General features: G+C 44.9%; 1 protein-coding gene and 1 non-coding gene across 8 annotated transcripts in view; both read left to right on the top strand.

Moving 5' to 3' along the window:
• Window positions 1–12,713, top strand: part of NOD1 (nucleotide binding oligomerization domain containing 1) — a 63,594-nt gene extending 50,881 nt beyond the window's left edge. For all 7 annotated transcript variants that reach the window (XM_035020836.1, XM_035020834.1, XM_035020835.1 and 4 more), the window contains one exon: window positions 11,698–12,713. In XM_035020836.1, coding sequence (XP_034876727.1) covers window positions 11,698–11,770 — 73 coding nt within the window. In that variant the 3' untranslated portion in view covers window positions 11,771–12,713. The remainder of the gene's footprint in view (window positions 1–11,697) is intronic.
• LOC118021433 lies at window positions 3,620–3,747 on the top strand. Its single transcript, XR_004682176.1, has one exon. It is a non-coding gene; the product is annotated as a small nucleolar RNA SNORA24 (small nucleolar RNA).
• Window positions 12,714–14,066: the final 1,353 nt, after the last annotated feature.

The raw sequence follows: 14,066 nt of genomic DNA, 5'->3' as shown, positions 1-14,066 counted from the left end.
AAGCTTTCCCTTGTTAAATAACCAGTCTCACTTTAGGACAAAATTACCTTCTTTTCCATCAAAGATGTATTTCTGTTTTGCGTATTTTTTCTTACCAAAAACACATATCCTTCTTTCCTTACATACAGAGTTGTCTCTCTTATTTCCAGTAGCCTTAATTACATTAGAATTTTTAAAAAAGCTTTAAGTAATCTCTAAATGCACCATGGGGCTCCAACTCATGACCCCGAAATTAAGAGTTGCATGCTCTTTCAGCTGAGCCAGCCTGGTGCCCCTTTATGAGAATTCTTAACTCTTAAGTATATGCCTTTTTCAATTTCTCAAAGTAGCCCTAACATATCAAAATATCTTTTAGTTTCTCTGTAATAAGTAGTCAAACATAGATAAACCTATGTGTAGTAATTGTTTTAGTATTTTAAAATAAAAACTTTCCTTAAATCTGGAAAAACAAAACATTTTTAAAAAATCAATGTTTTAACCAAAAAGTTATAAAAATTATCCTCCTTAGTTAATTGAGTCACATATTTTTCTGGTTCTGCTTGAATTTAGTTCTTCCATTAGTTCTGGAAATTCTTACCCAGTTTAATTGTATGAGCTGAAGGTTATCAGAAATCTGTACTGAGAGGTCTTTCCATGAGTCTCATTTAAGACAAAATATATTTGCAGGAGGCTTCTGTAAAAGCATCTGAGTAAAAAGTATACCCGTAAACGATAAAAGTCTTAAAAATGGCCATGGTTAAAGATCTGATTAGAGTTTATTACAATGCAAGTGGCAAGGAAATTTGGTTATTTCTGTGACATATAACACTTTAAGATAATAATATATCAGGACATATCAGATTGTTTGGAGTTTCACATAATTTTTAGAACACTTATTTTGATAACTGACATCTACACAAATATCAAGTTTGGTAGCACTTATCTGACAGTGCTGTCCATGGGATTAAACACAACAAACAAGCCTAATGAGTTTAATTATTCACAAAATCTTTGAAATGTACAATGGGCCCTCTGGAAAATTTCAGTTAGATTGTGGCCAGAAAGACTTCATTTTAGAATTTGATTTTGGGAAGTATGTCAAAAATATCAAAAGGTTTGGACATTTGGTTAAATAGGATCACGAATTGTTATAAAACAATAGTTAACTATCCATTTAACCAAAATGACAATAAAAGATTATAAAGGCCAATACAGTAGGTTACATAGTTGTAAGCAAAATTTAGCCCTTTTAATATTAAGACTCAGTTTAAGTAATCCAAAGACCTGATAAACATAGGAAATTATTTTGGCAAAACACAGAATCCTTGTTTTTTATAAAGAAAAACTTTTGTTTATAATTTCTTACTAAGAGCAGACCAGGAGTTCAAGAAAAGTTTGACCTTTTAACAGAGAGAAAACAATTCTAATTTTCCACCAGTGTACTTTTGATAATAAAACTCATTTACTTAAATTTACCTTCATCTTACCCAGTACTAGCCACACAGAAAATTTCTTTCCAAAGATTTCTTTTCCATAAATCTTCTACAATTTTTTTTTACATCCAGATTTTGCCTTAAGTTTTCACTTTGCTTCAGGACAAATTTATATTCTTCTTCCTCAACAGAAATGTATTTTTATTCCTCATATTTTTTCTCACCCAAAACACATATCTTATTTTCAGTTGCCTTATTTACATTTATTAGAATTCTTAACTCTTAGAAACCTTAATTTCTAGTGAAAACTAAGTAGTAAGCAATTGTAAACTGTTACACCAGAATTCTTTAGATTGGCAATTTTTTTTTAAGTAAGCTGTATGCCTAATGTGAGACTTGAACTCATGACCCTAAGTCACGTGGTCCACTGACTGAGCCAGCTAGGTGCCCCTAGATTGGCAAATTTATGAATATATTTCATAATTTAGAAACATGTGATTCTTCATAGTACAACAGCATAAAACAGAACCAAATTTGTTTTATACAGAGAAACTAAAAGTAGGTGAACCTATATTAATACTTAATGTTGTATTACTTTTTCTTACTGGGAAATGATCTAGATACTCAATGAATTTTTTTTTTTTTAAGATTTTATTTGAGAGAGAGAAAGCACCAGTGGGGCAACGGGGAGAGGGAGAAGCAGACTCCCTACTGAGCAGGGAGCCCAACGTGGGCCTCCATCCCAGGACCCTGAGATCATGACCTGAGCCAAAGGCAGACACCTAACTGACTGAGCCATCTAGGTGCCCCTAGATACTCAATGAATTTAATTATCCATTTAATTTAGCAAAACTTTTTAAAGTTTTGCGTTACCATCAAAAAGATTTTGGAAGCTATTTAAAAGTTTACCTAGCCTGGGTGGCTCAGTCGGCTAAGCATCTGCTTTTGACCCAGGTCATGATCTCAGGGTTCTGGGATGGAGCCCCATGTGGGGCTCCCTGCTCAGCGGGGAGTCTGCTTCTCCCTCTGCCTCTCCCCCCAACTTGTGCTCACTCTCTCAAATAAATAAAATCTTTAAAAAAAAATTTACCTAGAAACCTTTTTATCTTATTTACATCTATTTAATATACTTGCTCTTATTATATTTGGACTACCCATAAAACTTCATGAGGCATTAGACTCAACCATTATTCTGGGGGTTTTTTCTGACAGATTTTGCAACAGAGAGAACATGAAACTCATTTGACTTTCAGTAAACACAGGCAGAATACAAGTTTTATATTTAATGCTGATAACTCTAAAGACAGGTCTATTTTAATTAAACCAATAATCTTAAATTAGCTTTAATACCAAATATTTTCCCAGATCATGTGAACTTAAACATTTGGGTTAGTTTTTAGCTTTCTCAGTTTTAAAGACTTATTTATTTATTTTAGAGAGAACTAGGGGTGGAGGTTGGCAGGGACAGAGGAAAAGAGAGAATCTCAAGCAGACTCCCCTGTGAGCACGGAGCCCAACACAGAGCTCCCTCTCACAACCCTGAGGTCATGACCCCTAGATCATGACCTGAGCTGAAATCAAGAGTTGGATGCTTAACCGACTGAGCCACCCAGGCGCACCACAAGCTTTCTGAGTTTTAGAATGCCCGATTCTTACCAGCGCATGCCTTCAGATAAACTAATTAGAAGTCTGTTACAATTTTAGCCATACCACCCAAAAATACAGAAAATATCTCACATTTACAACATACATGGACACACATACAAATACACAGACCAGAGGCAAACAAAATCTTCTAGCTTTTGGTTCTACTCACGTTTGTAGAGCGATTATAGGCCCAATTTCCAAATACTTCCCTCTCTCCCTTTTTCTAATGAAAAACTTCCCTCTCAAGTTTGCATTTCAAAGAATGGCTCCTACCTAGGTCCTATAGAAGATGGGGTAGAAAATGTACAGAGAAAGTATCGAAGTTTTGTCCAAGGTGGAGATTTGGAGCTTATCTGCCTGTTATCAGAGGTGCTCAAGTGGGCATGAGAGCCCTGTTACTGGTTTGTATTTTAAAAAGGCCTCTTCCCCTCTCATTTTTCCTTCAGCCTCAGGTAATTGTGGGCTGTGTTCACATTTCAAAGACGTGATAAGATTTATGATTTAAAGGGACAGAAAGAATGCAAAAAACTTTAAGAGTTTTGGGGTAATTGTGACTTAAAATTGACCTTTTCTAAACTGGTCAGCTGTGGCAGTCTTCCTTCCTAGCCATGGAAGAGCATATTCTTGTTTATTGGCAAAGCTGTACCCTTTTAATGGGGAGCCGATTCTGACTTTCACAGGTAACCTCTTCACTTTTGAAAACCTGGAGGGTGCTGGATTCTTGGGCACACATCTAGCTATTGGTCAAATGCTTCTAGGAAGCTCAGTTGTTCCGATGGGCAATGGAACACAGGACAAGATATTAAGAAATTCAAAGTAATGTGGGTGAAGACTTGTTTATTTAGCGTCCTGTGGTACATTGCCAAACATGATTTTAAATCTCAACAGCTTGGGTCCTGAATGGTGAATAATGTTCTGGAACCTATCAGGGCAGTATTTTCAATATAGGCCTAAATATTATTTCTGCCTAAATATGGCATTTAAGGAGAGAATAATTGAGTGCTTCCTTGTTATAATTAAATAAAATGCTTGATTGCTTGGGGGGGGGCGGAATTACCTTTTTTCCCCTTAAGTACAGGGCAATTTTGTTCCAATATCCTGACCTTTGATAATATCCACAAATATTTTGAGAGGAATGGAAGAGGTTGGTAAAGATAGGTGGTTTTTGACATATTTCTAGAGTTGCATTTCTGGTTTTATAGAGATTTGGAAGACAAAGACAGTTGTTTTTAATCCCCCCAAAGAACTGGATTCCAGCCTGAATATCAAGGGACTGGCCTACCTCTTTAACTAAATTTGCTTCTTTATATCAAGCGGAATTTTATGCTTTTGTACAGTCTGGATAACGCATTTTAACAAAAGCCTTCATGGTTACACAGTTCAGCCAGGACTTCTATTAGTCCCTCAGCATCAGCCTTCCTCTGATCATTTCTAGGAGGGCCTAGGGGAAATTTTATTGGTCATCTCTTTCTTCTGTGAAGGGGAGGTTGTGAATAGTCAAATCTTTTTAATATTTCTCTAAGTTTGGTAGGATCTTCTGAAAATGGAGGAAAAAGGGCTTTGTAAAGATTTGCTGCTGTTTGGGGGACATGGATTTTTTGCAGTAGGGGGCAGGATCTAGGATACACCTGACAAAGGTGAGCATATAAAAAGGTCTGAGGCTGGGGCGCCTGGGTAGCTCGGTCCGTTAAGCACCTGCCAGGTCATGATCCCAGGGCCCTGGAATCGAGCCCCGTATCGGGCTCCTTGCTCTGCAGGGAGTCTGCTTCTCCCTCTCCTTCCCGCTTGTACTCTCTGTCTCTCCTCTCTCTCTCTTTCAAATAAATAAAATCTTAAAAAAAAAAAAAATGACACTGACAGAGGTTGATTACAGTAAACCAAACCCTCCTGTTTGTCCTAGGTGCTTCTGTTAAATTCACTTTTTAGCTTCTAGCATTTATAAGAGTAGTCTATATACTGTGAACCTAGAGGTTGGGCTAGATTTTAAGAAGGGGAATTTTCATGGGACATTCATCTGTCTTAAGTCTAATTTTTGTTCTTTTATCTTGTCAAGGGAATCCCTAAGACTAGCCATTATACTAATAAGACAATTGAGAGCTCTTTATAATTTTTCTCTTTCAAATAGCCAATTTAAAGGAGCTAGAGTTTGGCCATTGACAAATTGGATCTTATTAATTTCAATAGTGATTCAAACCCATAAGCCTTTTAAGGGCTTAACCCAAGACTTAAGAGGTGTCCCCAGAGAAAGCAGAGATGATGCAGCCCCCACGATCCAAAAGCCTACTCCCAAGAAGGGTCTGAGAAAGTAACCACCTTCGTTGTACAGGCTGTAAGAACGAGGTGGTGTGTACGGTGCCTCTGGTCTCCCGGAATGTAAGACACCTCTAGGCACAGACCTGCTCATCTGTGACATTGGGCTGGTGCTTCTGGAATGAGGTTTCTCTAGCGCTAAGGAGCAAGAGAGGTTGAAGCAGCAGAGGCCCCTCCCTTCGGGGCTGGGGCCCCTAATGACACACTTTCCTGAGAGCCGGCGTGGCCGGACGGAGAGCGCTGTTTGTAATTGTGTGTCTCGGGTCCCCGGTCTATTGGACTGGCCACCACGATGCACCCGGTGAAGTGTGCCCTCCCAAGTGCGGGAGACCAGAGAAAATACGCTCACTGGTCACAAAGCCAAGCGCTTAGGACACAGAACTAGACAAAAGGAAAAATCTCTTATGTTCACATTAACAGCCCTGCCTAAGCCTTGGGTCTGCGGAGGCCAAACCAAGACCTAGAAGGGCTATGCCTTGACGTTGGGGACTGTGTGCTCTTTTACTGTGTACCTCACTGCATGGATGTTTTCTTGAGGCGGGCAGTGGACTGAGTGTCCGTCTAACCCCTTCCATGACCTTATCCTAACGGCGGGGGGAGGGCGGGAGATCTTAGAGTGAGATGACAAGCAATCTAACAGCTTCTGACTGCTGACCGTGACCACCAATTTTGTCGCGTGGGCTTCCAAGATGTTTCTTTAGCAACAGCCCTCACTTCATGTGCGCATTAACCCACAGCAGAGTTCGTCTAAACAGACCCTGTTCTGAGGGGAATGTGACCTCACCGGTCTGTGAGGCCGGCTACACAGCAGGCTTATAGGGCTGAAGCCTGCATTCTGTCCCGTGAGAAGTCCTTCCGATGACACTCAACAAAAAAAGACACAGATGAAAGAAAACAGTGACCACCTCTGGGAGAATATGATCAGTCACCCAAGAGTACGCTACCAAATTTTTACCAAAAGTTGTTCAGCCCAAGGAACTAGTTCTACAGTATTTTCTCCTGCTAACTAAATTTAGAGAAAGGAGGATTGTCACCACTCTCAGGTTCCACCAGGCCCTGCAGACAGAGAAGCCGGGAGGCTGGCGTGGTCAGAACCTTACCTTCTGCTGGCTGTGCGTCAGCTGTCCCAGGATCTCTGGGCGAGCCGCTGTCCTGCGAATGAGTATCCACCGGCTACGCCAACCGGAGGGAAGGGAAGGTTCTTCCTCTACCTTTCAAGTTCTTCCAGCTGGACTAAGAGTTACATAAGACAGATTAACCAGAGGGAAAAAACCAAAGTTTTATTGTGTGTGCACAGTGGGCCAATAATGAAATTGAGACCTAAAGAGATGACCAAGGCAGGCAGTTTTTGTATTTTTTAGGCAGAGACAATAAATAAATCCATGAGGAATTGACAGGACGAAGAAAACTTAACTTTGGGAGCCCCAATTAGTAAGGAATTCTAGGCAGAATTTGGGGTGTGATATTGGTAAAAATTAACAAGGGTTGTTTATACAGCTTTTCTGGCTCTAAATTTCCCGTCTCTGGTGCTAAGAATGAGGGTGCCTTTCACATGGGAGATTTACCTCCTGCTTTCAGTGGGACAGAGGGGGGTCTGAATGTCGTCCTTGTACAGGTTGTCTCTTAAATACGTGTTCTTTAAAACCATCAGCATGCCATAGTGGCACATTTCGGTGCAGCCTGCCCTTGGGTCCTACAAAACCAACCATTTCTGTAGATATTCACAGCTCCGGCACTGTGGTTTTTAGACCTAAAATGAGCAGGTGTGCTGGAAGGTGGCATGTTTGACTCTTCAGAACTTAAGGATCCTATTAGCTAAGGCTTTGTTTCCACGATCCGCTCTTTTACAAACTGATTTTAGTAATACCATCCAGAAACAATATCTCACATTTATGACATACATACAAACACACAGAGGCAGGAGCACCTGGATGGCTCGATTGGGAGTCTGCCTTCGGCTCAGATCATGATCCCAGAGTCCTGGTTTGGGTTCTCTGCTTGGCAGGGAGTCTGCTTCTCCCTCTTCCTCTGTGTTCTCTCTCTCCTTCAAACAAACAAACAAACAAAATTTTTAAAAAAAATACAGAGGCAAAGACTCTATAGTTACTAATACTTGTGGAGAAGATTTTTTTTTAAGATTTATTTGTCCCTGGAATCAAGCTTAAGGAGGCTGTAGAGTTTGGGCACAAGAGCCCTTTTTAGTAGTTTGTACTTTAAAAAGGCCTCTTTTTTCCTTTCTGTCTCAGGTCATTGATAGGTTGTGTTTGATAGATGTATAACTTCAAGGGACAGAGAAAGAATGTAAGTTCCTGCAAGAAGGACTTGGGTTTCCCAAGACCAGTAATTTACGAGCCTTTGAGATAAATGAGGGAAGTTTCGGAATAGGTGTAAAGGAATAGGTGAATTTTGAATTGTGCCTGGAGTGGACTTTTATTTTGAGGGGGAAAAAAAAGATAAGGACAGTTGCTCTCAATTTCTCGAAGAATTGGGCTGTAACTTGAATGACATCATAGGTCAGCCGCCTATCCCAACCAACTACATTATCCTCATTCATTTTCTTTCCCTCTGGGTACATATTTGAATTTCAGATATTTCTGGCAGTACTGAATAACCCCCCTTGGGTGTTAAGACGGGTTCCCAAAGAGGCCGCGAAGGATATGTCTTCCCGAAATCCAGAGTCACTCCCAAAGACAGCCAAAAGAAAGAAGCAACAACCTGCACGTCCCAGGCAGGCAGAAAGCCAAGCCTGGTTATGCAAAATGAGACAAGGAAGAGGGTGACAGCTGCCCCTGGGAGGGAGGGCATCAGTGAACAATGGGTTTAGATTCGGGAAGGAAAGGGTGACGTGCAGTTTTCTTTTCCCCTCTCCATGGGCACTGCGGCGGGCACCTTCAGAAGAAGTGATTCTGGTAAGCATTTTCACCCTTCACTGGCTTCTGCCAGTTTTTCCAGGGTCCCCTGTGTGGGCTCTGCTATCTGCAGGAGGTTCCTCTTAGCTATTTATTTTTTTAAGATATTTGAGAGAGAGGGAGCGCAAGTGAGAGAGAGAGAAAAAGAGAGAATGAGCACCAGCGGAGGGAGCAGCAGAGGAAGAGGGACAAACAGGCTCCTCGCTGAGCAGGGAGCTCAACACAGAGCACGATCCCAGGACCCCCCACCCCCGACCCCCATCCCAGATCATGACCTGAGCCTAAGGCAGATGCTTAACTGACTGAGCCACCCAGGCGCCGCCCCCCCCCCCAACCCCTTGGCTGTAGCAGTTTACCAAAAAATTTCTCAGTTTCATTAACTCTGAGAGGGGGCCCTGTATGGCCAATACCTTGCCAGTTTTGTTTCTGGTGGCATTTTCAGAGCAGGGAAAGGCAATGCAGACCGAGGATTAGCAGAATGAGTGCTCAGAGGACAGAGGGGGACAGCAAGAGTTCCTTCTGTTTTGCTTTAGGTCCCTCTTACACCTTTAATTTTCGTGAGCCTTTTGCTAAATCTTTTTATTAATCTTTTAATGAAACTATTTCGGAACTTTGAAACCTTTGGGAGCTTCTGCTTGCCAATGTAAACAGGCATCCCATTCAGTTTGGGAGCTTGCGCTTTCCAATGCACTTCTTAAATGACCTTCTCTAATGGGAACGTTCGTTCCCCTTTGTGGCCAATATACTGCTAGGTTGTTTTTAGCAGAGTTTTGCCATTTCTGTAGAAATTCACAGCTCCCGGCACCATGGTTTTTAGACCTAAAATGGGCAGGTGTGCTGGAAGGTGGCATGTTTGACTCTTCAGAATTTAAGGATCCTGTTAGCTAAGCCTTTGTTTACACGAAACAAGACAAACATGCACCTTAACACACCAGCAGTAACCACAAGGTGTTGCCATGGAGTGGCCGAGAGTAGGCCGTGCCCAGCATGGGCAATTCCCTGTGTGGACTGACCCAGTGGCCTCCAGCGTGGGGACTGTGTACTGGAAATGGGAAAGGATTCAAGCAGCAAAGCCCAGTAAATGGGGATTGCAGGTGGGAGCCCGGAAGGGATTCCAGCGTGGACTGGCGGGCTGAACCCAGGGCTAAGCACTGGCGCTCCATGAGAGCCCCCACCAATCTATGCTGACCTGGACTGGAAAGCCAGTTAGGTCGGTAGCTCGAAGGCAAAGAGGGGAGCAGAAACTGAGAGCACTCACTGGCGGCACCCAGGCAATGTCGAGAAAGGGGAACGTAGAAGGGCTCGCAGGGGGGTCCCCCGTGCCAGTGATTCTCCCTGTCCCCATGGGCCATCAGAAGCTCGCTGTAGATCCCAGTGCCGCCACCAAGTCTGTGAAACAAAATTCAACCACATAAATTGGAAGGTCTGGGTGGCTTTATTCAACAATTCACGAATCAGGCGGCATACCGTCTACCAAGTAGAGAGGAGCTCTGCTGAGCCAAACAAGAGAAAGGTTTTTGAAAGGCAGAGCAGAGAAGGCATTTAAAAAAGGCATTAAAAAGGCATCATTTAGGGCGCCTGGGTGGCTCAGTTGGTTGGGCGACTGCCTTCGGCTCAGGTCATGATCCTGGAGTCCCGGGATCGAGTCCCGCATCGGGCTCCCTGCTCGGCGGGGAGTCTGCTTCTCCCTCTGACCCTCCCCCCTCTCATGTGCTCTCTCTCTCAAATAAATAAATAAAATCTTTAGAAAAAAAAAAAGGCATCATTTACTAGCCAGGAATGCATTGTGTAGGCCAGGTTGCCCTCCTAAGGAGCAGAAGAGGACTCGGGAAATTTCCTGGTCAGGTTGCCTGGCTAAAGGCTGTATTCCTGGGGAGGTGAAACTGCAGTTCGATTAGGTATTAAGTTCTGGTTTACTGACCTGGGGCTTTAACCTCAGTGAGGCCATTTGAAGCCTGTGGGTTGTTTCTTTTAAAAAACAAAACAAACAAACAAAAAACAGTCACTGCTGTGTCCCCGGGGCTTAGCGCTGCGTTTTCATTTGCTGAATAACAAAGTGCCTCAGTGCCAGGCTCGGTGCTGGCACCATCCAGTGGTGACCAAAAGGGACCTGCCCTCATTCGTAGGTTTACCACCTAGTGAGGGGGACACCCAGTAAAGAAAAAAATCACTCAAGCAATTCACTGTGAGAGCTGTAAAGGAGAGAGCTAAGAAGGGAACCTAATACAGACGAGGTTTCATGGAACTTTTCCCTCAGGAAGTGGCATTAAGCTAAGCCATGAAGAATGAATAGGAAAGTATTCCAGGTAGAGGGAACAGCATATGCAAAGGCTCTGAGGCAGGAAGGAGGAGCATGGTATCCTTGAAGAACAGCAAGATGTTGATGTGCCCTGGGGTTCAGACAGTAGAGAAGGGGCAACGGGGGGCAGAGGAATTGGGGCATACTAGACTATAAGAGATCTGTGGGTAGTGTTACGTATTCTGCTCTTTATCCTAAAAGCAACGGAAAGTCATGGAGGGATTTGAAGCAAAGGGGGATATGATCAGCGTTGCATTATAAAAAGACCACTCTGGCTCCTCCAGGAAAATGGATTTGAAGAGGTCACATGGGTACATGTAAAGGGACCAGTCAGGAGGGCACTGCAGTGATCCAGAGAAGAGATGATGGTACTCAGTACCACGATGGTGGTGGTACAGATATCGAGGGGTTCCAGGGAGGTATGCTGGAGATGTTTCGAGAGTAAGATAGAACTCTGGGATAGACAGAATATGAAGATGAGGAGGAAGGGGTCAAGGCTGATCCCCAGGTCACTGACTTACACAGCTGGATGAAGAGTGGCCTGACACGGAGTTACGGGCCCTGGGCCGGCGTGGCCACCTTGAGGGGCCCGGGAGGCGTCCAGGTGAAGATGCTGAGTAGGCAGAGCCACACAGGAGAGGTCTGGGCTGCAAGTCCACTGACGTAGGGACGAGGTCGCCTGGGGGCGTGATAGGCCCTTCCCGCAGCCTGAAGGAAATCCAGTATTTAGAGGCCACAGGCAGGAGAACAGGGGAGGGGGGACTGAGACGGAGTGACAGACACAGGAGAAAACCAGAGAGCCTAAGAGCAAGCCAAGCGAGTTTGGTGTTTCAAGGAGGCAGAGGGCAGGACCGCCAAACGCCTGTGAAGGACAAGACAGACCAGGCCTGAGAGATGTCATTAAGTTCAAGTTTATAGAGGCTACCGGTGACCTTAGTGAGAGCCAGTTCAGAGAGTCACGATAGCGGAAAGGAGTAATATTATCACACAAGTGTCTGAATAGAGTACGTCTCTTAACTTCAGGGCCATGTGAGGAACAGGACTGTGTTAGGAACACACACTGGCAAGGCTCCCACAAGTTCCTAACATTTTACTTGTGTTCTTTGTTTTTCTCTGACAGCCTAAATGGAAACTTGATAAAGCCGGAGGAGGCCAAAGTCTTTGAAGATGAGAAGCGGATCATCTGCTTCTGAGAGGCAGGGGTCTGAGCCCAAGGAGGAGCCCGCTGCCCTGATGAACAGAGGAGCCGCCCCGCATAGCTGTTACAATTGCGCAGGGCCTGAGTGCGCCTGGTGAGCCGTTTTAGTGACTAAATGCACTAGGAAGAGATGTAATGCATATGCAGGATCATTTTTATCGGACACGAGAGGAATAAGGCTGAGCTCACAACTGGCCCTCAGCACCAGGGAAGTGAGTCAGTCATGCTGTCTTCATGGAAGAGTTGAGGACACAGTAGAGAGTCAGTGCCACGCTTCTTGCAGAAAAGGTGCTCAACAAACAAGTGTTTTACCTGGAACATTCTCTTCCTCCTTAGTACCTCCCGACAGGTTGACGGTCTGCCCACTTCACAGCTGTAGAGACAGATATGCGCAGCGTCGGGATTTGGCGCTTCCAAGGTTTTGCCAAAGCAAAGGCTCCTCGTGGGCTTCTGTTTTAGTCCTTGGGTCTCAGTGTCTGTTGACGGAGATCACAGGGTGCCCTCTTAGCAGGTCTAAGAGAAAGGGTGGGGTCTTCATACTGCGGAGTTTCCACTCAGCGCTTCCTCATGCTGGGCTGACTTCCTCAGGAAGGCTGCTAAGTGTGGGCTTAAGTGCTCTGCGCCAGGAGGAAGAACCCGTGCCCTTCCTCGAAAAGGAATAAGGCCTGGCTTGCCTTTGCGGCCCTGGGGTCCAAACAGAAGCTTTTGTCCCTGTCTCTTGCCCTCCTGAGGAAGAGAGATCTCTCCCTGCCCCGGAGTAGTTGTGAGGTGACTGAACCCGACTGAAGGCTGAGGGAGTTGCTGAGAACCCGGCTAGCAGAGCATGTTACACGGACCATCACGGCAGGCATGTGCTGGACATTAAATGGGGGAGGGGTGGTGATATTACCAGATAACTTGTTCTTTTGCCAATTCGTTTAATAAAGTACTGAAAACATTATTTCTAATCGCCCGAGTCTGGGATTTTTTTTTTTTTTTTTAAGATTTATTTCTTTATTTGAGAGAGCGAGAGAGAGTACATGAGAGGGGGGAGGGTTAGAGGGAGAAGCAGGCTCCTCGCCAAGCAGGGAGCCCGATGCGGGACTCGATCCAGGGACTCCAGGATCATGACCTGAGCCGAAGGCAGTCGCTCAACCAACTGAGCCACCCAGGCGCCCCCGAGTCTGGGATTTTTAAAAGGGAATTTAGCCTGAGAAGCACGGGAGGGCCCCTGGACTCCATGGCTTGACTCCCTTCGGGATACTCACTGTGTTGGGTGGGGCCCTGGCGTGTAGTGCTGTGAAGGGCCTGCTGAAGGAAGGGCCAGAGGCGTCATCGTTACGGTCCTTTGCAGGCCTCTCCACCTACCAAGGGATCAAGAAAAGCCAAGGGAGCAACTGAGGTCTTTTCCTCCATCTGACCTCTGAATCCATACAGCTGGCTTCTCAGAGGCACAGACTTGTTCCAGGGAGGCTGGGGCCAGGGTATGCTGCCTGGGCCAAATTCCACAGCCCTCACCACTGTGGCTCGGCAGACCCTGGCAGGCCGGGCTCTACGTCTACCACCTTCCGTGGCGGTTCGCTGCTGAGTGGACCTGTCACCCGCTGTGGCAGGAGGCACCAAGCTGATAAGGACCAAACACGAGAGGGGAAGGGACGAGGAGGCCTTCCAACAGTACCTTGGAGTTCTCGGAGGTCCAGTGTGGCTTTGTGCAGGAGCCCCTGTCAGGAAGTGTGCCACCGAGCAAGTTAGCTCTAAAACTCCTGTACGGTCATTCAGCTACATGGTGGTTGTTCCCCTGCGGGGCTGCTTTGGTAGCTCTGACCCACCCCTCCCTTCACCCCAGATCTGAGTATTCACCTAAGAGTCACCCCCTGAGGCAGCAACTCTCTCCCTACCAGAGATTCTGGGCAACAGGTATGGAACGAGCATGGCGAGCTGAAGGCCAGGGGTGCTTAGGACAGACTTTAGACTTCCCGAGTAAAGAACTATACTCAGCTGACAGATTCGGGTTTTGTTAAACCACTAAAACTAAACTTTTGAGAGACTAAAGTTTACTCAGAAACTACCAAATAGTGCTGCTTTTACAGATTATCAAAATTAAAACTGCTGCGTCTAAGGAAATTAGAATTTGTGTAGTGTTGGCTTAAATTCTATTTGGAAATACTTCTGGTCTTCTAGATGGTGAGCAATAGAATTTTTGATTTCTCAGTCTCCTGATTTGCCGGAAGGGTTCCCCATTACTCACTGGTGAGCTTCTGTGCGGAGAAGTGGAGCCTTTTCCTCACCAAGAAAAAGACCATTGAAAATTG

The sequence above is a fragment of the Mirounga leonina genome, unplaced genomic scaffold (assembly GCF_011800145.1).
Source record: "Mirounga leonina isolate KUSES-001 unplaced genomic scaffold, KU_Mleo_1.0 Mir_174, whole genome shotgun sequence".
NCBI lineage: Eukaryota > Metazoa > Chordata > Mammalia > Carnivora > Phocidae > Mirounga > Mirounga leonina.
Note: the sequence above shows the minus strand (reverse complement) of the source record. Positions and strands in the feature narration are given on the sequence as shown.